This window comes from Trichosurus vulpecula, chromosome 2 (genome assembly GCF_011100635.1).
Source record: "Trichosurus vulpecula isolate mTriVul1 chromosome 2, mTriVul1.pri, whole genome shotgun sequence".
In the NCBI taxonomy this organism is placed as follows: domain Eukaryota; kingdom Metazoa; phylum Chordata; class Mammalia; order Diprotodontia; family Phalangeridae; genus Trichosurus; species Trichosurus vulpecula.
Window position 1 is genome coordinate 178525859 of NC_050574.1, and position 26705 is coordinate 178552563.

Consider the following 26705-nt stretch of genomic DNA (forward strand, 5'->3'; position numbering starts at 1 on the left):
TCACCTCATGCCAGGACTATTGCAGTGGTCCCCTGGTTGGTCTCCCTGCCTCAAGTTTCTCTCTGCTCCAGTCCATTCTCTACTCAGCTGTCAAATTGATCTTCTTAAATCTCAGGTGTAACCATGTCCAACTTCCGTGTCTCCCTATTGTTTCTAGGATCAAATATAAAATTCTCTGTTTGTCTTTTAAAGCCCTCCATAACCTGCCTGCTTCCTACCTTTCCAGTTTTCTTACTTTTTACATCCCCACCTCCCACATACATCTGTGATCCAGTGACACTGGCCCACTTGCTGTTCCTTGAACAAAACGCTATATGTTCCAACTCTGGGCATTTTCACTGGCTGCCTTGTATACCTGGAACTTTACCCTTTCTCATTTCTGTCTCCAAGCTTCCTTGGCTTTCCTCAAGTCTCAGATAAAATACTAGTCCCTAAAAGAAATCTATCCCAATCCTCCTTAATGCTAGTGCCTTCCCTCTGTTTATTATCTCCAGTTTCTCCTGTACACAATTATTTGCATGTTCTCTCCCAAGTTGGACTGAGGGCTCCTTGAGAGTAGGGACTGTCTTACACTTTTTCTTTGGGTACCCAGCACTTAGCACAGTGTCTGGCACATAGTAGGAGATTAATAAGCACTTATAGACTGACTGCCACTGTACTTTTAACTTAAATTCCAGAAGCTGTTCTGCTACAGCTTTTTTTTTTTTTAAAGCAGAAGCTTCAACAGAGCCATTCATTGATTTAGAGAAAATCTCTCAATGGGTGTCACATTGAGCCTCGACAGAAATGGGTATTTCTTCTCCACAAGGAAATTCTTTGCCCCAGGTGCCAAGCTCTTTGAATCACAAAGCCAGAAGTGTTACCCTACCTTACTAATGCCTGCAGGCTTAAGTCTTATTTTTTGAACTGTATTTCCTGGTTACCAAGGGCAGTTTTTCTGCAAGAACCTTCATTCTGACTTAGAGTAAGAAAGTTCATCTTACTCCATATTTAATTGCCAAATGCTAAACTGCTTCTAGTCAGTTTACCTTTAGATGCTACCCATGTAGCAAATTTCCAGGGACTCTCTGGGTTTGTAATGATGACCACCCCCACCCCCCAGTTCCTTAACTCTAAAACAGTTTTGCTCTTTCTTAAAAATGAGTGTTAGAAGGAAAGACCACAGGGCAAGGTCTTCCCCTTGCCTGGCCAAATTCCTGGCTTTTAATATGTATATGTGGCCAGCAAAAACTTATGTTGAATTGGATTGACTACAGCAAGTTACATTTTGGTTATTTTCTTGATTTTTTTTAAAGCTACTTAGTCATGTAAATATTTAGCTCATCCACTTTTGCAGCTGATTGATCTCACAGATTTATTTTGATTAGTTTCAGTTTTAGAAGGTGACATTTTCTAATTCTAGGAGTGTTCCCAATTTGGGACTTACTGTCTTCTGTGCTCTGACTATGAAATCATGAAAGCTTTATTATAAAAGTCAGTTCTAAATTCACTTGTTTTTACTCAGGATGGCAATAAATCACTGGATTCCCATACTCCAAATATTTTGGAACTTATCGCCACAGAAGACATAGACTTTCTGCCATACATGGATTGGGAGGTAGAAGAGCCAGAGTATGCAGTGGAGGGGGTAAGTCTTAATGTGAAGTTTATGATACAGACTTTATTTATATTAAATAATTATTTTTCAAAATGGACTTTCTTGAGCCAATTTTGTTAGTGGCCACATACACAGACTCTCTCTCTCTCTCAATCTCTCTCTCTCTCTCTCTCTCTCTCTCTCTCTCTCTCTCTCTCTCTCCACAGCTTGACTTTTTTAAAATTTCAGTTTTATTTTATTTTGAGCTTCAAATTTTCTCCCTCCAACCTTCCTCTCTCCTAACCACTGAAAAAGCAAAAACAGAACCCAATACAAACATGTATAGTCAAACAAAACAAATTCCTGCATTAAACATACCCCCCCCCCCCCCCCCACCCCCACCCCCACCACCCCCCCACCACCCCCCCACCCCCACCCCCACCCCCCCCCACACCCCCCCCACCCCCCACCCCCCCCTCCTGCAAAATGCTTCAATCTGCACTCTAAATCCATCCTCTCTCTATCTGGAAATAGGTAGTACTTCATGAGGCCTCTGGAACTGAGGCTGGTTCCATTGTATTGATAAGAGTTCCTAAATCTTTGAAAGTTGTTTGTCTTTACAATGCTATTGTTATTGTATAAATTATTCTCCTGGTTTTGCTTACTTTGCATCAGTTCATAAAAAGTCTTCTCAGGTTTTTCTGAAACCATCCCTTCATCATTTCTTATAGCACAATAGCATTCCATCACAAACATAAACCACAACTTTGTTCAGCCATTTCCCAATTAATAGGCTCCCCTTTCAGTTTCTAATTCTTTGCCACAGTGAAAATAGCACAGCTTTGCTTTTGCATCTACCATATCCTCCATTCAATTCAATAACTATCTACTGAGCATCTCCTATATATATTGAACTATGGAAGGCACTTTAAATGATGAAAAAATGAGAAATTGTCCCTGCTGACAAAGAACTTATATGGTATGCATATCCAAAAGGGGAAATTTTATATATATATGTGTGTGTTTGTATGTGTGTATATACATAACATGTTTATATAGGTACACACATATATACACGCATATACACACATTTTATGCATATGTACATATGTTTTACATGTATATGTGTGTGTGTATGTGTGAACCATTTAAATAACAGTATAAAAGTGTTATGATTAATTCCTGGTATAGGTAATAGACAATAAATGCAATGGAATCTCAGCCTTTGGAGTTAAGACAAGTGATGAAATAAGGCCTCCCCTTTGACCATCTAACCAAGTGCATTCCATTTCATGTTGTGCTTGTCTCCTGCCTTAATCTTTAGCCTCCTCTGTAAAGAAGAGTGTTGCCTTCCACTCAGTAATGAACATTCTCTCATCTGGTTAGACCTACATATACCAATGATTCTGCATTTTCCCATCACCCTCAACCCTGCTACCCCAAAATCCTAACCAAGCACCACCCACCCCTTCCACTGCCCTCTGGAATGCCTGTTCCATAGGCAACAAACTTCCTTCATCCTAATATTTTTCCTCTCCCATGACTTTCAACAACTAGTAATCACTGAAACATGGCTCCCTCCTGATGACAAAGCCTCCCTGGCCACCTTTCCAGTACTGGTTGAACCTTTGTTTATTCTCCTCAGTTCATTAGTCAAGGTGGGGGAGTTGGAATATCCCTTGCTCCCCATTGCCACTTTCAGGTTTTCCTATCTCTATCATTCAGTAATCTCTCCTCCTTTAAGGTCCATGTTAGTTGTATCTACCACTTTATCAAATCCAGGTAGAAATTGTCTACAGATGTCCAGGTCACTGTCCTTCCTCCCTAAAAGAGTTTGGTAACTGGCCATCAGTTTTTCTCTCCTCATTAGCTCCTGCTCTCCTACTAGGGGACTTCAACATCTGTATTGATTCTCCTTCAAACACCCTGATCAACTCAGTTCTGTAGTCAGCTTCCCATGATGCTCCTCCACCTCACCTCAGCTGCACACAGATGATCTTACTCTTCATCTTGCCATCACCCACAAATGCACCACCTTCAATATCTCCTCAACTGATAATAATCGGATGGCTTTCTGCCTCTCCATCTGCCTTCCCTCCAATCCGTCAACCCCTCAGTTCTTTCCCAGGTCATCTCCTCCACACTCCCACTCTCTCCTTTTATCCACATCTTGATCCCTTGGTGAATCAGCTCAACTCTACACTTTTCTTCTCTTGAGTCCTTGGCTCCCTTATCATATCAACAATTGTACCCTACCAAGCAAGCCTCAGCTTTGGATGACTCCCACCATTGTCTTCCTTAATTCTGACACTAGTGCTGCTGAATGATGGTAGAGACAACCTCAACAGGGCCCCCAGTGCCCAATTTGGCATTGGCATTTGGCAAAAGACAGTCTTTTTGTACCTCTCTGATCAACTCACTGTCTCACTCCCCATAGCAGCTCTTCCAAATCTTTGTATCCCTCCTCAAACTTCTCAGGGTTCCCCCTTCCCCCACCCACTCACCTAAGAACCTTGCCTCATATTTTCCAAAAAAATTGAGGCTATTTGCAGTGAACTTCCTTATACCCTCTTCATCTCATGTCACTCAGATGCCTTCTGCTACTGTTTCTTCCTTCACCCCGTCTCACACGATGAGTTAGCCTTGCTCCTTATCAAAGCCCACTCTTCCACAAATTATCTCATTCTGTCCCATAGACTCCAACAGACAGCCCCCTCTGTCAACCTTACTCTCTCACTTATCTTTAATGCCTCTCTGTCTACTGGCTCCTTCCCCTCTACCTAGAAACATGTCTTTGTTTCCTTCTTCTCTAAAATTCTTTCACTTGATCCTTCCATCCCCACTATCATTCTGTATCTCTTCTACCCTTTGTGGCCAAACTCCTTGAAAAGGCCCTCTATGATAGGTGCTTCCACTCTCTCTCCTCTTGCTCACTTCTTAACACTTTACAATTGAGCTTCTGATCTCATCATCCCACTAAAATACCTCTCTCCAAAGTTACTAAGGATCTCTTAGTTGCCAAATCCAATGGCCTTTTCTTGATCCTCATTCTCCTTGACTTCTCTGTAGCCTTTCACACTATTGATCACCATCTGCTCTCTAGGTTTTCAGGACACCACTCTCTCCTGGTTTTCCTCCTAACCTTCTGACCTATCTTCTTTGCTGGATCCTTCTCCAGATCATGCCCTCCAATTGTAGGTGTCCCTCAAGGTTCAGCCTTCTTCTCTTCTCCCTCTGTCACACTTCACTTGGTGATCTCATCAGCTTCCATAGATTTAATTACCATTTCTATGTTGATGATTTTCAAATCTACCTTTCCTGCTCTAACTTCTCTACTGACCTACAATTTCTTATTTCTAACTTCCTTTCAGACATCTTGAACTATATGTTCAATAGATATTTTAAATGCAACATGTCTAAAACAGAGCTCATTATCTTTCCCCCTAAACCTTCTCTACCTCTTACCTTCCCTGTTATTGTAGAGAGCAACACCATCATCCCTGTGCCTCAGGCTCATAACCTGGGAGTTATCCTGGCTTCCTTACTATCTCTAACCACTTATATCCAAGCTATTGCCAAAGCCTGTTCATTTCACTTTTTCAGCCTATCTCGAATACCCCTCCTTCTCTCCTCTGACACTGCCACCAGGTCCTTATCACCTCACACCTTAATTCCTGCAACATCCTACTGGTGGGTCTGCCTGCCTCAAGTCTCTCCCCGCTTCATTCCATCTTCCCTTCAGCTGCCAGAGTGATTTTCCTAAAGCACAGGTCCAACCATGTCACTCTGCCCCTTCCCCATTCAATAAACTCCAATGGCTCCTTATCACCTCCAGGATCTAATACAAAATCTGTTTGTTGTTCAAAGCTCTTCATATTCTAACCCCTTCCACATGCCCCCACCATTTTCCCAGCCTTTTTACAGCTTATTCTGCACCATGTGCTCTTAGATCCAGTGATACTGGCCTCCTTGCTGTTCCTCAAATAAGACATTCCATCTCTTGGTGGCAGGCATTTTCTCTATCTGTCCTGAGTGCCTGGAATTCTCTCTTTCCTCATCTCTGGGAAGCCTCCTGGCTTCCCTAGCTTCCTTCAAGTTCCAATTAAAACCCTATCCTCTATAGAAAGCATTTCCCAACCCCTCTTAATTCCATTGTCTTCCCTCTTTTAATAATTTCTTATTTTGGGGGCAGCTAGGTGGTGCAATGAGTAGAGCACCAGCCTTGGAGTCAGGAGGACCTGAGTTCAATTTCTTATTTTTCATATATATATGTATATCTATATCTATATATATCTCTATATATATACACACATGTCTTTTGCCTCTTTTTGTATCCCTAGCACTTAGCATAGTTCTTCACACAAAGTAGACATTTCATAAATGTTTATTGGCTGATTGACATTTCAGAGGAGAAGATATGAATATGTCATTTAGACTGATATTAAAAAGAGAGAAGGCTGATAAGTTTTCTTTGTACTACACCCCAGTTCTACTAGCAGTAAGCAAGAGATGGAAAGTATAGATCCAGGACTTTTATTTTGTTGCTCCATTTCCAGAGCACCATAACTGCATTGCAAATGCTTTTTAAAATGTGTTTACTTTTCTAAATAGAGAGGCAGAATGGCATGGGGAATAGAAAGCTGGCCTCAGAGTCAGGAAAACCCAAGTTCAAGTCCTGCCTCTGACACATACTAGCTGTGTGACTCCGGGCAAGTCACTTAATATCAGAGCTCAGGGCTGAAGTCTGTTAAGTTACAGAGAAGTAATGACCTGCAATAGTAGTGAGAAATTCCTCATCTGAGAATTTTATGTAACCTCACAGGTCCAGTTCTTATACCTATCTCTATCAAAATAGTTATAGTAAAAAGTGTCATTAATTAACATAATCTCATTGTCAGTGCCCCAACTCGGCATATGCTACTGCTCCTCCTTTTTTCATAGTGAAAACAAATGCAAAATCTGTTTTATCCTAAAAGTGGAATTTGGTAACTACATTCTCCTCTAGTTTTCTAGCTTGTGTATAATGTGTAGGTGATCTAAGGAGAAGGTAAAGTGCTGTCACCTCCTTCTACAGTCTTGATAGATGACAAGTGTGTATGTTATTAATCAATGGAGGTCATTAGCAGCAAACTAATGTAAATTCTCCTACTTTTGTATGGAATAGGAATAAGAATGTGCATAACAATCTACTCTCATTCCCTTATTCTTTTTTTAAATAGGTTTTTATTGGTCTTCTTTTCCTTATGTCATCACAGTCATTCCCCAGTATCCTTCTTCTTCCACCTCTCTGAGAGCCATATCATATAACAAAGAATACTTTTTAGAGAGGAAAAGAAATCAGCACAACTGGTTGATAAATTGAAAAAGTCTGAAAACATGTACAATATATAACCCCTGTGGACCTCCCACCTTCATGAAGGGGTAGTTTGGGAGTATCCTTTCATTTTTCTCTGTTTGAGTTATGTTTAATCTTTATAATTTTGTGATATTCACTTAATGGTATATGCTGGTTCTTCAATTTATATGGTTGTAGTTAATTGTGAACATTGTTTTCTTGAGTCTGCTTACTTTATCACATTGCATTAGACCATATTGTTCTTTCCAAGCTTCTCTGTATTCATCAGATACATAATTTCTTATAGCCCAGTAATATTCCATTACATTTATATACCATGATTTGATTAACCATTTCCCAATTGATGGGTATATCCTTTGTTTCCAATCCTTTTCTATCACAAAAAGGGCTGTTATAAACATTTTGGTATATGTGGGGACTTTTTTCTAGTTGATGGCTTCCTTGAGTTATAAGTCCAGTAATGGAGTCCCTGGTTATGGATATAATATGGATATTATCCCTGGGTATGGATACTTTAGTCACTTTATTTGCATAATTCCAAATTGTTTTCCAAGATGGCTCTCATTTCACAGCTTCACAGGCATTAATGTGCCTATCATTTTACAACCCCTCTAACATTGATATTTTTCATCATGTTTGCCTATTTTTAGGGTGTGAGGTAAAACCTTAGAGTTTTTTTTATTTTTATTTTAAGGGAGACACTGATCAGAAGCCAAACAGCCTTTTGAGAAGGGCACAGGGTTTAAAAATAAAAAGAAGTAGAAGGTAATGGGATAGAGGGAAATGCACTTAACAACCATAGCTGTGAACAGAGGCAGATAGCAGAAAGGATTCGTTGTCGTTTAGTCATTTCAGTTGTGTCCAATTCTTCCTGACCCCATTTAGGGTTTTCTAGGCAAAGATACTATAGTGGTTTGCTATTTCCTTTTCCAGCTCATTTTACAGATAAGGAGACTAAGGTAAATAGGATTAACTGAGTTGCCCACGGTCTCACAGCCAGTAAGTGTCTGAGGCCAGATTTGAACTCAGGAAGATTAGTCTTCTCAACTCAAGGCTCTATCCACTGTACCATCTAGCTACTCAGCAGATTAGGTTAGAAACCAGAATCCAACAATATGTTGTTTACAAGAGACACACTCGAAACATAAAGACACCCAGAATTAAAGTAAGGGGCTGAAGCATAAGAATCTATTCTGCTTCAGCTGAAGTTAAAAAGGCAGGAATAACAATTATTATTTTAGACAAAGCAAAGGCAAAAATAGACCTAATTAAATGAAGCAATCAGAGTAACTACATTCTGCTAAAAAGTACCATAGACCATGAATTAATATTAATACTCATATGCACCAAATTGCATAGCATCCAAATTCCTGAAGGAAAAGTTAAATTAGTTACAAGAGAAAATAGACAGCAAAACCATATCATTGGGGGACCTCAATTTATAGTAAAATGATACAATTAAGGGACCTCAGTTCTTAGACATAGATAAATCTACCCATAAAATAAATAAAAAAGAAGATAAAGAGATAAATAGAATTTTAGAAAAGTTAGATATAATAGATTTTTGGCAAATACTGAATGGGAATAGAAAGGAACATACCTTTTCTCAAGTGTATATAGTGTCTTCAGAGAAATCAAATATAAATTGTATTATGGCATTAAAACCTCAAAAATGCAGAAAATCATAAATATTAAATGCAACCTTTTCAGATCATAATGCAATAAAAATTACATTCAATAAGGGGCCTTTGAAATATAGGTCAAAAATTATTTGGGAACTAAATATTCTAATCCTAAAGATGAGTGGGTCAAAGAACAATTGATAGAAACAATCAATAATTTTATTAAAGAAAATGACAGCAATAAGACAACATACCAAAATTTGTGAGATGTAGCCAAAGCAGAACTTAAGGGAAATTTTTATATATCTCAATGCGTATGTCAGTAAAAGAGAGAAAGAGCAAATCAATGAATTGGACATGCAACTAAAGAAAACTAGAAAAAGAACAAATTAAAAATCTTCAATTAAGTACCAAAATAGAAATCCTACAAATCAAAGGAGAGATTAATAAAATAGAAAGTAAAAACAATTGCATTAACAAATAAAAGTAGGAGTTAAGTTTTATGAAAAAATGAAATAGATAAACCACTATTTAAGTTGATTTTTTGGTAGTTTATTTTTTTTTTACTTTTAGTTTTCAACATTCACTTTTATAAGATTTTGATTTACAGATTTTCCCCCTCCCTCCTCTCCAAGATGGTATGTAGTCTGATATAAGTTATGCTTGTACAATCATATTAAACATATTTCCACATTAGTCATATCAAGAAAGAAGAGACAGAACCAAAGGGAAAAGCCATGAGAGAGAGAAAAAAAAGAGAGAGAAAATAGTATGCTTCAATCTGCATTCAGACTCTAGTTCTTTCTCTGAATGTGGATAGTATTTTCCATCATGAGTTTCTTGGAATTGTCTTAGATCATTATATTGCTGAGAAGAGCTAATTCTATCAGAGTTCATCCTCACACAATGTTGCTCTTACTGTGGACAGTGTTCTCCTGGTTCTGGTCACTTCACTCAGCATCAGTTCATGTGAGTTTTTCCAGGTTTTTCTGAAATCTGCCTGCTCATCATTCATTATAGAAAAATAGTATCCCATTACATTCATATACCACAATTTGTTCAGCCACTCCTCAATTGATGGGCATCTCCTCAATTTCCAATTCTTTGCCACCACAAAAAGAGCTGCTATAAATATCTTTATGATCCCTTTGGGATACAGACTTAGTAGTGCTATTGCTGGATCAAAGGGTATGCATAGTTATTTATTTGATTTTTAAAAAGAAAGAAGAAAACCAAATTACTTGTATCAAAAATAAAAAAGATGAAGATACTACCAATGATGAAATTAAGAGAAATTATAAGGAACCATTTTTGCTAATTACATGCCAATAAAACTGATAATCTAGATTAAATGGGTAAATATTTACAAATATATATATATACATATATATATATGTGCATGTATGTGTAGCTCAGATTAACAGAAGAAGAAATAGAATACTTAAAATAACTCCATCTTAGAAAAATAAATTGAACAAGCCATAAATGAGCTTCCTAAGAAATAGTTCCCAGGACCAGCTAGGTTTATAAGTAAATTCTACCAAATGTTTATTGAGAAATTAGTTCCAATACTATATAAACTATTCTGGAAAATGAGTAAAGGAGTCCTACCAAATTCCTTCTATGACACAAATGTGATTTTGATACCTAATCCAGGGAAAGAAAAAATAAAGAAAGAAAACTTTAGATGAGGGTAGAGAACCTGTGGCCTCAAGGCCACCCCTAATGAATATTGACACAAAAATTTTAAAAGAAATACTAGGAAGAAGACTACAGTAATATATCACGAAGATCATACACTGTCACTAGCTTGGATTTACACCAAGAATACAAGGCTGGTTCAGTATTAGGAAAACTATAATATAATATCAATAACAAAAGCAAAAAAATTGTTTCTGTCCTTAGATGTTGAAAAAGTTTTTGACAAAATATAACACCCATTCCTATTAAAAACACTAAAAAGCATAGAAATAAATGGCTTTTCTCAAAATGATAAATAGTATTATCTAAAATGAAGAGCAAGCATTATCTGTAATGAGGATTAACTAGAAGTCTTTTCAGTAAGATCAGGGATGAAGCAAGGATGTCCATTATCACCATTATTATTCAAAGTTGCATTAGACATACTAGCTATAGCAATAAGGCAAGAAAAAAGAAATTGAAGGAATAAGAATAGGCAATGAGGAAACAAAACTATCACTCTTGGAGAAGATATGATGGTCTACTTAGAGAACCCTAGACAATCAACTAAAAAACTAGTTGAAACAATTAACAACTTTAACAAAGTTTCAAGATATAAAATAAACTCATACAAATCATCAGCATCTCTATATATTACCTGCAAAACCCAGCAGGAGGTGATAAGAAGAAAAATTCCACTTAAAATAATTGCAGGCAGCATGAAATATTTGGGAGTCTACTTGCCAAGACATCATAGGAACTATATGAACACAGTTATAAAACTCTATGAGTACAATTACAGAACACTTCATACAAATAAAGACAGATCTAAATAACTAGAGAAATATTAATTGTTCATGGGTAGACTGAGCCAATATAATAAAAATGACAGTAGTCCCTAAATTTACTTTTTCAATGCCATACCAATAGAATGTCAAACTACCAAAGATTTATTTTATAGAGCTAGAAAAAAAGAATAACTTAATTCAGCTGGAAGAACATAAGTTCAAGAATATCAAAAGAATTGATGTAAAAAAAAAGTAAGAAGGCTGCCTAGCACTACCAGATCTCAAACTATACTACAAAGCAGTAATCATCAAAACAGTCTGGTACTAGGTAAGAGATAGAGTGTTGATCAGTAGAATAGATTGCGTATACAATATACAGAAATATGACCACAGTAACCTAGTGTTTGATAAACCCAAAGCTCTAAGCTATTGGAGCATGAACTCACTATTCAACAAAAACTGCTGGAAAAATTGGAAAACAGTCTGGCAGAAACTAAGCATAGACCATCATCTCTCACCATATACCAAGATAAGCTCAAAATGGGTACATGATTCCAACATAAAGAGTGATATAAATAAATTAGGAGAGTATGGAAAAAATTACCTATCAGATCTATAGGTAAGAGACCAAACAAAAGATAGAGAGAATAATAGGAGATAAAATAGACAATTTTGATTACATGAAGTTAAAAAGGGTTTGCACAAACAAAACCAATGCAGCCAAAATTAGAAGGAAAAGAAGGAAACTGGGAAAAAAAAATCCAAAGAGTAACTGGAGTATAACAATAACAGTTTAAAAATCTTTAGGAAACCCTTAATGTCTTAATCATGTAGTTATATTCCCATTGTCATAATTTAGGTTACTTTGGAAATCACCTCTCTCAAATGTTCTTTCCTTGGTAGGCGACATAGTCATTCAACTTCTTGAAAGACTGAAATTCTGTATTTTGTTCTGTTTTTCCCTTTCCTTCATGAACTATCACAGGCTCTGCGAAAACGTGCTGGAAGAAGGAAGAAAATTTTAAAAGCTTCTAATGAAGGTCCAAATGTTTTTAAGTTAAGTTCAGGGAATGCTGCTTTTTCAAACATTGCTTCCCCTGTGAGGAACTATTCAGCACCACATCATTTCCATGGCTGGCCAGAAGAAGAGACTGAACTATTCTCGTGCATAGCTGAGGACTTAGCATTGGATTCACCTATGGAGGGAATCTGTTATGCTCCATCTCATTTCTTAGAGTTTTCCCATGATGCATTACCAGAAATATCAGCAGAAAAGTCCCTCCCTGCTTCTGACCAGTATGACCATGCCAAGGCATTAGATCTAACTAAGAAAGATTCAGACATGACATTTGTATTTAAGAAACATAAAAAACTGGGTTGGAAGGGTGCAAACACCCTCCAAACAAAGAGTGATTTTTGCTCTTCAAGTCCTCCCCGGATCCTTCCCCCTCCCCCTCCCCCTCTCCCTCTCCCTGCCACTGGCCTTATCCCTCCCCCTCCTCCTTCTCCTGGCCTTGGCTGTCCCCCTCCCCCTCCCCTTCCCCCTCTCCCTGCCCCTATCCATCTCCCTCCCCCTGTCCTTGGCCTTCCCCCTCCCCCTCTCCCTGCCGCTGGCCTTATCCCTCCCCCTCCCCCTCTCCCTGCCGCTGGCCTTATCCCTCCCCCTCCCCCTGCCCCTATCCATCTCCCTCCCCCTCCCCCTCTCCTTATCCCCCTCCCTCCCCCTCCCTCTCCTCTTCCAGCAGGTTCTTCATTTTCCAATTCCTTCTTTTCCCGTAATTCTTCAGGCTTTGGCTTATCTTGTGGTAACCCCCCTACTCCTACTCCTAGTTTTCTTTCTGCAAACTCTCCTTTCTCTTCTCCTTCAGGCCAACGTTCAGGTAACACTTTCTCCTCTTCTCTTCATTTTGATATTCCTCCTCCTTTTCCTTCTGGTGCTGCCGCATGTCCTCCTAAATTTCAGTGTGCCTCACTTACGATTCCAAAACCTAGGAGAATGAGTGAATCATTTTTAAAAGTTCAGCAAAAGCCTGCCTCTCCTCCAGATGTTGATCATGGAAGCTTATCATTATTTGGGGGAGAAATGCGAAAGGTTGCATCGAGTCATGGACGTATTTTTAGAAGGAAAAATAATGAAGAACTGCCACGGCCGCGTCAGCCTCCATCTTCTCCATCCAAGGATTCCAGGTCAGACATAGTGACTTCAGCTTTTTTATTTCCAGTGAAGAGTTCTGTAGTACAGGATGTTACTTCATCAATTACTAAGGTAAGGCAACGTGTTTTGGTAACATAAATAAACTTGGATAAGATCTGTATAACCATTAACATGAAAGAATTCTTTTACTGACTTTATCTTTGCTTTTCAGACACAAAAACACCAGACTGATATGACCCACAGAGAAAGTTGGTTGAGTGGTATTAAAGAGAATTTGGTGTTTTGGACTCAGGTTTTTGGGCTTCAGAGTGAGGTATCTGTCTTCCCTTTGCATCTTTTGAAGTTCTAGGCTGTTTCTAAATAAGTTAACAGGGGCGAAAACTTTAAATGTCTATGTTTTTGAATTTATATATGGTTTTCAGGGTTTTTTTTTTTCAGTTTTCAGCATGAGCCATAGCCTTTGTTATGAGTGTAATCTTAAATATATGATATACACATAAAACTATATGTGGTATATATATACATGTGCATGTATGTATATAATATATATATTTTTCTATGCATCATCTGTTCAGACTGTAGATATGTTTCCAAATGTAACAACAGTCACAAACTCCTCCACACATCCTATAATAGACTATGCAGATAAACATTCTATACATTGAACTCCTGTACTGGTAATAAGACCTAACTCATTTGCTATAATCGTTAATTTTATTGGAAATACTGGTGATAAGTGATTGACCACACCTATTACATTCTAAAGATCAGGCCTGCATAAATATCTGCCCTTTAACCTGTGCCTCTGCCTGTATTAGTACCATTTTTGATACTCTGAAGCACTAAGAATCCCTCTCTTCAGATAGAGATCAGGATGCCCAGAGTTACATATGGGCCATGTAGAGTCTTCCAATAATTTACATAACATGGATACTTAGACATTAAACTTGAAAGTGTTGGTGTACCTAAGAACATTTATAGTCCAGATTCATTTTTTAAAAAAATCAACTTTACTGCTGATCTACCTTCTTATTTATAAATGCTATCAGGAGTTTAACTTTTGTAGTATTCAAAAAATTACGATGTGGTATTATATTTTCGGTAGTAAGATTTATTGGCCTCTATTATGCATTTTAACACTATAGGAATACAAATTTTTAAAAATCTTGATTGAATTAAAATAGAAAATGAATGAATTAAAATATATAAAATTCATCACTTTTTTAAATTATGAGATGAAATTCTAATTGTCATTCTTTATTTTTCCCCTTAATTTTACAGGAGGGCTTTTGGAAACTTAACCTTGAGCTTGGGCTTATTTTAAACCTGAATGTGAATAATTTAAACATCTTTCTTATGCAAAAAGGCATTCAATCCCTAGGTAAACTCAATTCCTTTCTAGTACTCATCAAATAGAATGATTATATTTATATTAACTATAAAGGAATTTTTTGCTGTTCTGCATTCAGAATAAATGTATTTGTGTGCTTACCTTTAAAACCTTTAAGTGGTTATATACTTTGAGATTAGTCAAAGGATTAACATTGTTAACACCCTGATTGTATTGCTAGGTGGAAGATATCGATACAGCTTCAAAATTTTATCTCTTGAACCTGAAGCCCTCAGCTGGGGAGAGGAAATGTGGCACAATGGAAAAAGGGCTGAATTTCCAGTTAAGAGGATCTGGGTTTAATTTCTTCTCTGTTGCTACTGCGTGGGTGACCTGGAGCAATCCTTTCATCTCTCTAGGCTTCAGTTCTCTTAATTGTAAAATGAAGCCGTAGAACTAGATGATCTCTGATGTCCTTTCCAATTCCAAATTTATGGTCCTGTGATCAAAAGAATGCTAATAAAGGCAGATTGGCAAACCTCTGGTCTCCAGGCTAAACATAGACTTTGGCTTAATTTCACCACTTCGTAGGGAGAAATGCTGAGAAGTAATAGCCCAAAGTGATATCTGAATTTATGCCTCTATATGTGATTGGTCAATAAGTGTCTATTAAGCTTTTGTGTGCAAAGCAAGCTGTCAAGTGATGGCAATACAAAAATGAAACAATCCCTGTCCTCGAGTCTGTTGGCGTTGGGATACAGCATGGACCCAGAGATCACTTGAGAGGAGAAAGCATTAACATTTGTGGGAACGATAATGTCAGGAAAGGCTTCATTTAAAACATGACCCTTGAGCTGAACCTTGAAAAGAAGATAGCATCTTAAGAGGCAAAGGTGCAAAGGGAGGCAGTATTCTAGGCAGGGAGGCAGCCTGTGGTACAGAAATGAGAGCCAGAATGTTAAGTCCGAAGTGAAGCTAGTGGTCCAGTTTGAATGGAATATAGAGTGAGTGAAGGGGACTAAACTTGTAAAGAAAGGCTGGAGCCAGACTGTGAAAGTGCTTTAAATGTCAGATTGATGATGTGTTGTGGGTTTGTTTTCCTTCACTCTAAGTTCTAACAAGAACTCAGAGAAGGTTCTTTTGGAGTAGGAGTGGAGAGATAATGAGAAATAAAAGGCATCAGTAAAACATTGGCAAAGAAAGAAAATGTCAGCCTGAGGCCATTGTATGTTATCCTAAGAATAGAAATCTGCTGAAGTTTTTGAGCAGGAATATGACACTGTGTAACCTGCTGTTCCAGTAATATTAATTTGGCAGACATATTGAGCATGAATTAGAGAGGGAAGTTGCAGGATGCAGGAAGAGCAGTTAGGAGACTATTACAATAATCTATGCTACACTTTATTGGGACTGATCATGTGAGAACATGGCAAGCGATAGTCCTATTATACATTAAGATGGTGAGACCATATATGAAGTACTGTTTTCAGTTCTCGGTGCCGCAGTTTAGTGAAGATATTAACAAGCTCAAGCATGTTTTGCAGAGGGCAGCTGGAATGATTTAGAGACTGGAGACCATGCCACTATTATCAGTTAATGGAACTAAGGATATTTACCCTGGCAAAGAGAACATTTAGGAGGAATGTGATAACTGTCTTGAAGTGTCAGTTGTTGTTGAGTCATTTTCAGTCGTGTTCGATGTTTCGTGACCCCATCTGGGGTTTTCTAGGCAAAGATATTGGACTGGTTTGCCATTTCCTTCTCCATCTCACTTGACAGATGAGGAAACTGAAGCAAAGAGAGTTGAGTGACTTGCCCAGGGTCACACAGCTAGCAAGTACCTGAGGCCAAATTGGAACTCAGGAAAATGAGTCTTTCTAACTCAAGGCCCAGTGCTGTATACACTCCACCACCTAGCTGCCCTTCAAGTATTAGAAAGGACATCAATTTGAAGGTGGATTAAGCCTGTTCTACTTGGTATCAGAAGGCAGGACAAGGAGTGGTAGGTGGAAATTGCAATTAGATTTAGACTTGATATTGATGAAAGTTTTCCTAACAATCAAGGCTTTCCCAAACTGAAATGGATTGCCTTTGAAAGGAAGTGAGTTTCCCATCACTGAAGGTGTTCAAAGGGAGGTTTAATGACTGCTCTAGGCTATTATAGAAGATATACCTGGTCAGGTATGTGTTAGACCAGTTGAACCTCAAGATCCTTTCAACACTGAGATTCTGGGACTATACAAATCCCAGACCTCCACAACTAAGTTAATGAAAGTTTCTTTGAGTTTTACCTGTTACCAACTTTTTCATCTCTTATATTCTATACTGAAAGTTGCAAAAAAGTTAGGCCAGTCTAGCCATGGTGCATTATGACTGAAGGTAGTGCAAAACTGACTTAATGTCCCTTGAATCTCAGAGGCTCATCTCCAGTAAATAACCTTGAGCTCAACTCAGCCCTTTACTTGTTGCTAACATCCTCATGTTCATTAAAGTGCCTAGACCCACCTAAATTTTTCTGTCCCATGATGGATAGAAGGCTGGACATGAAGTCAGGAACTCTTGAGTTCAAATCTTTCCTCAGCCACTTACTATATAGCTGCGTTGACCATGGGCAAATTATTTAACCTCTTTCAATCTCAGTTTTCTCATCTGTAAAATGGGGATAATAATAGCACCTATATCACAAGGTGGTTGTGAAGATCAAGTGAAATAATGTATATAAAGTGCTCTGCAAACCTTAAAATTGTGTATAAACACTATTATTATTAGCTATTATTTCCAATGTTTAGTAATAAAACCAGGCTATCAGTAGGAGAACAAGGAGCTGTGTCTCTTGTGCTGGACTTTCTATTTTGGCCCCAAACTTTCACTAATGTAACCCAGAACTAACTGTAAAAATAAGGGTCAGAGAAGCTAGCACTGCCATCTCCCTTTATCCTTAGCTAACTGTAGCCTCATTTTTTTAATTCCAGTCCTTCCAGGAAATGCACTACTCTACCCCAATCCGAACCCACAAAAAAAAAAAAGTTAAGCAAAACCCAGCACAGCATCTGACCTTGTGTGAAATATTCCATACTGGTTTTCTTCCATCCTTTCCAATCCACTTTTCCAAAACTGGTCAACATAATTACTGTGTCCACTTTCATTCAGCGTTCCTTTTGTTTACATTATCGTATAGTCAAAAATGGACAGATACTATGAAAATGTAGATCCTGTTGGGAAGAGCTCCTCCTTTTCGTCTGTTGCCCCTGCTAGGTCCCTTTTACTAGCTGTGCCCTTAGCTACTTTCCAAAGTCCCATCGCCATTCCCCAAGATCCACATTTTTGCCTTTTTCTTCATCCTCCAACTTTCTCTCTTTACAAATTCCATATCTACTGTTGCTTATCAGCCTCTCCCTATTAGTTGTCTCTTGAGTTTGGTGACTATCCCTCCTGAATTTTCTGGAACTATCCCAATTTCAGATTTTTTGTCCTATTCACAAATGAGAAAAAAGATCCTTTGTCAAACCAGTTGGACCAACTTGAGTTTCAGAAAATATAGTTACTGTAGTTTGGTCCTCCTTACCTGGTTTGGGAAAGGAAACAACCAAATAACAATAACATATACTTATTAACTACTGTGTGATAGGCTCTGTGCTAGGCACCGAGGATACAAGGGCAATAAATGAAGCAATCCATACTCTCAAGGAGCATATAGTCTAATGGAATAGGTGACAGGTTCATGTGCAAGCATATGCAGAATACAAATCAATATAAAATGGCTTGGGAGTGATTGCTCTAACAGTTGGGGGAATCAAGGAGAAGGCTTCATGTAGGAGGTACTGCTTGAGCTGCACTGTGCTAGGTGCTGGAGATACAAAGGGGGAATAGTCCATCTCTTCATGGAGTTCACATTTCAGTGGAGGAGACAACATATGCACATGTTATTATATGAAATATAAGGTAGTTTGGAGTGGGAAGCAATAGCAACCAGGGGGAGGAATAAGGAAAGGCGGGAGCTTTGAAAGAAACTAGAAATTCTACTACGTGGCAGCAAGGAGAGACTGCATATTTTGGCACGAGGGACAGGCTGGGCAGAAGCAGAGATAGAAGATAGTATGTTGTGTGTGTGGGACTAGAGGAAGGCCATTTGACTGCACTTTAGAAGGAACAGATTTTAGACTCTCATAGTCTCTCTCTCTGAAGTGGACAATAGAGGAAAAAGAATTGATCTCTCTCTCCATTTCCATACTGAGTGACCACATTTAACTATGAACCTTCATCCTTCCTTCTCACTGGTCCCATGGAAGAATCTGGTTAAGGAAGAAAAAACTATCATTATTAGAAGAGCCTTTTCCATTTCTACACAATAAGATTGCAATTTGAAGGGAGGGTTTGGCAGAAATGAAAAAAACCTTTATTACTTTTAGAATTCTTTTTCATAATCAGGTCAAAGCAGCTCTCATATTCAGTAGTTTGCTTTTTTAAAAAAAGATACCAATCATTCTTTTGGGGACCGCTTTGGAGAAGTAGGTTTCTTATTTTATTCCTAAATTATTATTATCATTGTAGTTATTTAAAATTTTCATTATTCTTCTTTTTAAAAATATTTTATTTATTTTTAACATTCATTTTTTTAAAAAAATTTTGAGCTCTGAATTCTCTCCCTCCCAGTTCTTCTCCTCTCCCCATTGAGAAGGCAAGCAATATATCAATTACACATGTGAAATCATGCATAACATATTTCTGTATTAAACATATTCTGTATTGCAAAAAAGCAAGAAAAATAAAATGAAAAACTTGTTAAGAAGTAGGCATTTGAGAAAATAATTTTTAGAGATTCTACTACAAGAGTTCCACCAAAGTTTTATTTTGATTTACAGTGAAGACTTCTTTACTTTAAACTACAAAAAATTCAACATTTAAACATGTAATCTTGGACTCTAACCTAGGTGTTTGAATAAGACTTTCTTCATTAAGAGAAAGAATGATTACTCAGAGCTCTGCTCCTTCATTGTATATACATGATCTCAAGTATTTCTACAGTTTACTCCTAATGATCTGTGATTTAATCAGTATGGGAACTTCTTGTACAAAAGCAGATTAAAACCATTCCTCCTTAATACTCAGTTTTGTGAGTTCCTATGGCCAAAAAAAAGCATCATCACCCAGTGGCCACCTTTTGGGTGATGAGGCTCTCTGAACTTAACTAGCCTGGCTGTCTACAACCAACAAAAAACCCATTACCAGGCCTGTAATCAAAGTCTTTCAAGTTTGGCAGAACCAACCCGAGCTTAGCTGCCTTTGTGGTGATGTAGCATAGTGAGTGTCAATTTTGTATATTACTCTTATTTAATATTAAGAACATTAAATTAAATGTGCTCTGCAGAATACTGTTTCTTCAGGGTGTTGTTCTGTATATTGTTTCATGATCCACTATTATGTCTTCATATTTTTAGTGGTATTACTATTCTCAACTGGAAATGACTGTTAGGACTTTTCTTTTAGGTTCCAAAGGAAAAGAAGATGTCTTACAGCTGGTTGCCACATTTCTGGTGCTGCAGCTCATTCGAACTAAGCTGGAGCTAGAAGGGATAGCCGTCAAGTCATTGATGAAGTTAGATGACTCAGCTGCTTACAGGTATGCCTTAGAGTCAGTATTGAGCAATCAGTTGACCAATAGGCACTTACTAAGTGAGCCAGGAACCCTGCTAGCTGCTAGAAATACAAATATAAAGAATGAAACAATCCCTACTCTCAAGAAGCAACTCAATTTTATGTTTAAACATTGATTAAATTAAGCTTTAATAAACCTTCCTATAATCTTAAGCATATAAAGGTCTCTGGTAGAGAGAGATTTCTCATCTTGCCCCTGGAAGTTATGTATTGTGACCATTAGTCACCAAACTGATGGTTGGGAGAGGTAATACATTGCTGGTCAAGGTACAGTTATCCCCATCCTTTCCTTCTTCTGACACTTCTGGACTGATGATCTCTAATGGACTTTCCAGATCTAAATCCATGATATTACAGTTCTTCCACTAGAGAGGCTTTTCAACGAATGACTGTCTCCATCCCTCTCCTTCTAGCCCCTCCATCCTTATTATTTTCCCAACTTCTAATCATAAGACAATATTAAAATAAGACCAACAAGCTGCTTCTGTCTGGCTCATAGAACAGAGCACAGTGCTAATCATAGTCTTAAAAAAAACTTGTACCCTGAGTACCCATCCTCCTTTCTCCCTCTCCCTGCTGTCACTGTAATGCTTCTTGAGTTGCCTCCATTTGATATGTCTGCTTCCTTACCTCCTATTCATTCCTCAACCCCCTTATAATCTGGCTTCTGTTATCACCACTCTACAGAAACTGCTTTGTCAAAAGGTCCTGTTGACTTCCTAATTGCCAAATCCGGTAATCCTTTTTTTTAATTCACATTTTTTTTGGCCTCTCTGGATGCTGAATAAAATACAAAATCAAGGGGAACTTTTAAAGAGTGTTGTTAGAGTTTTTAAGCACTGTTTGTAGGAAAAATTTTTTTCTACTTTTCAAATCATCAATTTTAATTAACAAGTACTGAGTAGTGTCTAATATGTGCCTAGCTATCAAAAATACATAGTCTGAACTATGTAATATTTTAGAATAATCAGGTATATTGCTTTCAAGGACATGTAGCAGATGTAATAAGAATGATTAGGTCAGTAAACATTGGCAAGTGGAGATCTTTTGGAAATGTGTTTCAATAAATGATTGGGAATTGGCACATCCTATTTCTGTATTACATGTACTATGTAAATGAGTACTTGTACAGTCCTTGGAATCGGTTTTTTTTCTTAAGTAGGTGAAACATTTTTCTTATAGTCTTATGACTTTGCAAGCAGCATGGTGTAGTTTAAAGAGGACTTGAGGTAAGAAGGGATCCCTGTTAAAATCCTGTCTCTGACACTCACTATGCTTTAGGACCATGAGCAAGTCATGTAACCCTTTACAGGGTTATGATGAGAGTCAAATGTGATGGTGTCTGTAAAACACTTTGCAAAAGCAATATTAAAGCAATATAGAAATATTAGCTATTCTTCTAATATTATATAGAGGTACATTCCTATGTCCAGAATATTGTAAAACATAAATCATTATTTAGGGCTGTGTCCTTTTCAGATTTCAGCAAAATTTGAAGTCCTAAATGGCAAAAACAGATGGTGAAATGGATGATTGAGGCCCTTCCTCAAGCGCAAATAAAACATTTTACAACTTTTGGGGAACCAGAGGTGATCAATTGCATGTGAAAAGTCTAGAACCAAAAAAGCCTAGGGAACAATTCCCTGCCATTTATTTGCATAGATCCAGGAATTTGGGATATGCACACACAGGTTATCTTTAGGTAGGGCAAAGTCCTTCACCAAAGTAACTGAGCTCTGAAATAGGAAGATTTGCCAAACAGGAGAAGCTGCCCTTGTCCTTCCTCCCTGGTGGGAGATGAGAGAAAACTGAAGAGCTGAGGCCCTGCCCTGAAGGAGCAGAACCAGAAAGGCTTTAGCCAGTCCTCTGCTAAGGATATCCCCAAAGACAGCACTCTAGCTACAGAGCATAGTGGCACCAGGCAAGCCTGAGACTGGGGGCGGTAGAAATGAGAGCTGCCTATCGGAAAGTTCAACAGGGGGTTTAGCACATTGACTCATCCAGTGGAGATGCAGTATCCTAGAGAAGCAAGCCCCCCTTGAGATCACTATCTAGCTGAAGTTCTGTACCCTGAGCGGAGCCCAGCCACCCTCCTCCGTCACCCATACCATACCCTCAGTGATTTTCAGGAGGCCTGGGGAGAGAAGGAGCATTAGGCCCTGCACTTCCTGAGTTCTGAATTGTCTTGATCACATGTGCCTTAATATTATTGTACTTTAAGTCCATGTCCACTCTCTCCACATCTGGACTCTGTGTTTATTTGTGGGAGAGGATGATTTGGGTTGGAGCAGCTAAGTGCCTCAGTGGATAGAGTCCCAAGCCTGGAGTCAGGAAGACTCAAGCTCCTGAGTTCAAATCTAGCCTCAGACACTTCCTAGCTGTGTGACCCTGGGCAAATCACTTAACCCTGTCTGCCTCAGTTCCTCATCTGTAAAATGAGCTGGAGAAAGAAATGGCAAACCACTCCAGTATCTTTGCCAAGAAAACCTCAAACAGGGTCATGAGGAGTTGGTCACAACTGAACAACAAACAACAATGATCCCAGTTTGGGGGCGGGGGACGAAATTCTCTGTAATTATCATTCCTGCGTCTAGCCGTGCCTTCTCCATTTTATATTTGTGGAGTTGATTTTTTATTCCCGAGAGCAAGGCTTTACGTTGATCCCTGTTGAATTTCATCGTCAGATAGATCCAGCACCAATATTCTAGTCTAGCCCATCAAGGTCCTTTTAGATCCTGATGATGTCATCCACTGTTAGCTATTCTTTCCAGCTTTGTGTCATCGACAAATTTGATGAGCGCACCATCTCTGCCTTTATCTATGCCAACCCATTTATGGAACTGTTAAACAGCACAGGTCAAATGCAGCAGGGTACTCCACTGTAAACCACTAACGACTACTCTGTGAGTCAGGCCGTGGGAGCAGTTCTTAATCTGGTTGCAGTGTTGTCTAGTCCTACCTTCTCCACAAAAGTAGTATGAGAGACTTTTTTATCAAAAGTGGTGCTAAAATCTAGTAAACTATATGCATTGCATCTCCCTGGTCTACTACTGGAAATGATGTCAGTCTGGTGTGACTGTGGTCTGTAAGTCCCCTTCTAAACTTGTTCACCAACAGTTTCTTCAAACACCCATTCTAGAATTTTCCCAGGAGTAGATGTCAAAGTTACTGGCCTAGACTTTGTAGACTCTGTTGGCTTCCCTTTTTTGAAAATCAGGATATTTGCCCTTTTCTAATCTTGTGGTTATTAATCTCTTGATTTCTGTGTTCTTTCCAATATTCCAGCAGTGGCTCAGGAATCACATGTGCCAGTTCTTTTAGAACCCAAGTTAGAGTTCCTCTGAGCCGGGTGACTTGAATTCATCAAAGGCAGCTAGATGCTCTCTTATTATCTCCTTATTTATCAGGCTATCAATTCTCTGTTGTAACATGAATCTTGGAAGGAATACTTTATCAATGAAATCCCAGATCAATTAGTTTTGAAATATTCCTATTTTATGGATTGCCAAAGAATGTGGTCACTGTGTGGCCATCCTACAGGAGATGGTAAGCCTCTGCATACTTAGCTAGTTCAGTCCTCAGAGCAGACAGTTTCTTCTTAGACCAATCATCAAACCTTTCCAGCATAATAAAACCAGCTTTGCTCTGCTGGCATAAATTTTAAGAACTTTGGGCTCAACTCCATACCACAGCGAGACACTGAGTGGGACTTTGTGAAGATTGAAAAGTTTAGCACTACAAAAAAAAATAGTAAAATGTGTGTTATATATACATATATATATGTGTGTGTGTGTGTGTGTGTGTGTGTATGTTTATACACGTATATGTGTATGTGTTTAGAGTATAAAACTTTGACATCCTCAAATTACTCATGACCCCTAAACCTTGCCCAAAGCAAAGCAGAACTTTCAATGCGATTTTATTTCAAGACCTACTCTTGAAGACTCCTTGGCATTCTTTACAGATCTCTTCTTAACATAATGATATTCGAAATCCCATTCATTATATTAAGAAGGCAGTAAAGTAAAACATAAATGACCTTTTCTTATTGTTTCAAGCGACCAAAATCAAGGTGAACTTTTAAAGAGTGTTGTTAGAGTTTTTAAGCACTGTTTGTAGGAAAAATTTTTTCTACTTTTCAAATCATCAATCTTAATTAACAAGTACTGAGTAGTGTCTAATATGTGCCTAGCTATCAAAAATACATAAAGCAGTATAAGCTATGCCATACCCACTTGCCCTTAGTAATAATAGCTAGCATTTTTACAGGGTTTTAAGGTCTGTAAAGTGCTTTATAAAAATTATGTCATTTTATCCTCATAACAATCCTGGGAAGTAGGTGCTATTATAATCCTTATTTTACAGATGAGGGAACTGAGGCAGGCAGAGATGAAGTGACTTACCCAGGGTCTCACAGCTAATAAGTGTCTGAGGCAGGATTTGAACTCAGGTCCCCCTGACTCCAGACTCAGTGCTTTATCTACTACAAAACCAAGCTGGCTCTATTCATTTGCAGGTAAATTGGGAGGCAGAACTAACATAGTTGAAATGGTTAATAATGATAATATATTGATAATAATGATAACAAAGTTTGTAAAGCATTTGGCATACACTTCTCACAACAACCCTATGAGGTAGGTGTTACAGATGTCTTATACTCAGAAAGATTAAATGTTTGCCTATAGTCACAAGGCTAATAATTCTGAGGCTGGATTTGAATCCAGTTCTTCCCGACTCCAGATGTAGCACTTTACCAATAGCCATATTTCCTCTCTAATAAACCATCTTTAATTAAGTGCTAGCTTGTTATAGTGGTTACAAATGCAATATGAATTCAAGTAAAAGAGGAGGTCAATATGGGCTGGAACAGTCTGGGAAGGATTAACAGAGAAAGTGTTACTTAAGTTTGGCCTTGAAAAAGGGTAGGATGTGGGGAAGTGGAAAGGCCTTGGAAGGATGTTCTGGGCAGTAGTACAGATGTGGCTACACATCTCTGCTAGGGACAAGGACTAAATGTGCAAGTGTCATTGTTATCATGAAGGGATATGGACAGGCCAAAGAATTTGGTTGCCTCAATTAGTTGTTTTTATTAAATGTAATGGTAGTATTCCTAATGTTTTCATTTATGATAAAATTTCTTCTAATATAAAATGCTAGGCCACAGGCCTGGTTTCTTCTATAGCCATATTTTGAAGTTTAATAGTCCCATTTATTCTTAGATCCTGTGCCAGGTTCTGGAGTTTTGATTCAGTAAAGAAAGCAGTGGAATGGGCAAGAAGAACAGAAGCACAATATCCATCTCTTTGCCGTCGGCTTGAGTTGGGTAAAGACTGGGACTCTGCCACTAAGCAGCTGTTGGGAATTTAACCAATAAGCACCAGATCTGCTCTTCACAAAGTACTTAATTACAGTCTAGGCTAAAGTTTGTCAAACTGTATTTGAAGCTCTTTCGTGTTTGGGTATATAAAGTACTTTACTTTGAATAGAAGGTTACTAAAATGTAATTTAAATTATGATTATATTCAATTTATAAGGCAGGCATTTGAAAATCAAACAAGCTACATCATAATAAACAAATGTTATCTGTTGGCAATAAAAAAGGAATAATTATGATATAAAAAATTTACTGTTTAACCTACTTTGATATTTTGATATGACTAATTCTTTGAGTACTTAAATGTTAAATGTTAAATCTTAACACATAAACATTCATGTTGTCACTAAGTTTGTGTAAAGGAAATCATTGTTTTCTGAGTTAGAAAAGGAATGCTGAATATGTCATATTTAGGACTAAGAACCAGAAAATAAAAAATGTTCACTCTATGTGCACAAATTCAATGAGTATAATAAACTTGACATTTGAAATAATCTAAGCCTTCAGGATTCTTCAGTACTTTCATATGATTTAATCTGTCTCTTGGTTACAGTGAGTTACTGAGTTATAATAAGTACAAGTACTATCACTCCCATCTTACAGAGAAGAAAGCTGAGGCTCAGAAGGTGAATGACTTGTCCTAGCAAGTGGTAGAATTAGGAGTTCAACCCTGTTCTTCTATAGACAATGCCTTATGTTCAAAAATTTAGAAAAAAATCCACAACTGTCGATAAAATGAATAATCAAATAAACATACACATGAAGAAAGTAAAATTAATGTTCTCATAAACCTTTGGCATTTAACAGGGTGGAACTCAATAAACAAAGAAAAAAAATTAATATGCTTTTTTTACAATTTATTTTTAGTTTTCAACATTCACTTCTATAAGATTTTGAGTTTTAAATTTTCTCCCCCTCCCTCTCCTTCCTCTTCCCTAATATGGCATGCAATCTGATATAGGCTCTACTTATACCTTCATATTAAACATATTTTCACATTAGTCATGATGTAAAGAAGAATTAGAACTAGTGGGAGGAACTATGAGAAAGAAGAAACAAAACAACAAAAGAAAAGGAGAGTAAATAGTATGCTTCCATCTGCATTCAGACTCCGAAGTTCTTTCCCTGGATGTGGACAGCAGTTGTCTTAGATCTTTGCATCCCTGAGA

The 26705-nt window shown here is 37.9% G+C and overlaps 1 protein-coding gene across 1 annotated transcript in view; it reads left to right on the forward strand.

The window, feature by feature from the left end:
• Positions 1-26030, forward strand: part of PARP4 (poly(ADP-ribose) polymerase family member 4) — a 117476-nt gene extending 91446 nt beyond the window's left edge. The window contains 7 exon segments of the mRNA XM_036743997.1: positions 1505-1627; positions 12008-12508; positions 12734-13288; positions 13389-13490; positions 14459-14558; positions 19995-20127; positions 25382-26030. Of these exon segments, the coding sequence (XP_036599892.1) occupies positions 1505-1627; positions 12008-12508; positions 12734-13288; positions 13389-13490; positions 14459-14558; positions 19995-20127; positions 25382-25583 (1716 nt within the window). The 3' untranslated portion in view covers positions 25584-26030.
• Positions 26031-26705: the final 675 nt, after the last annotated feature.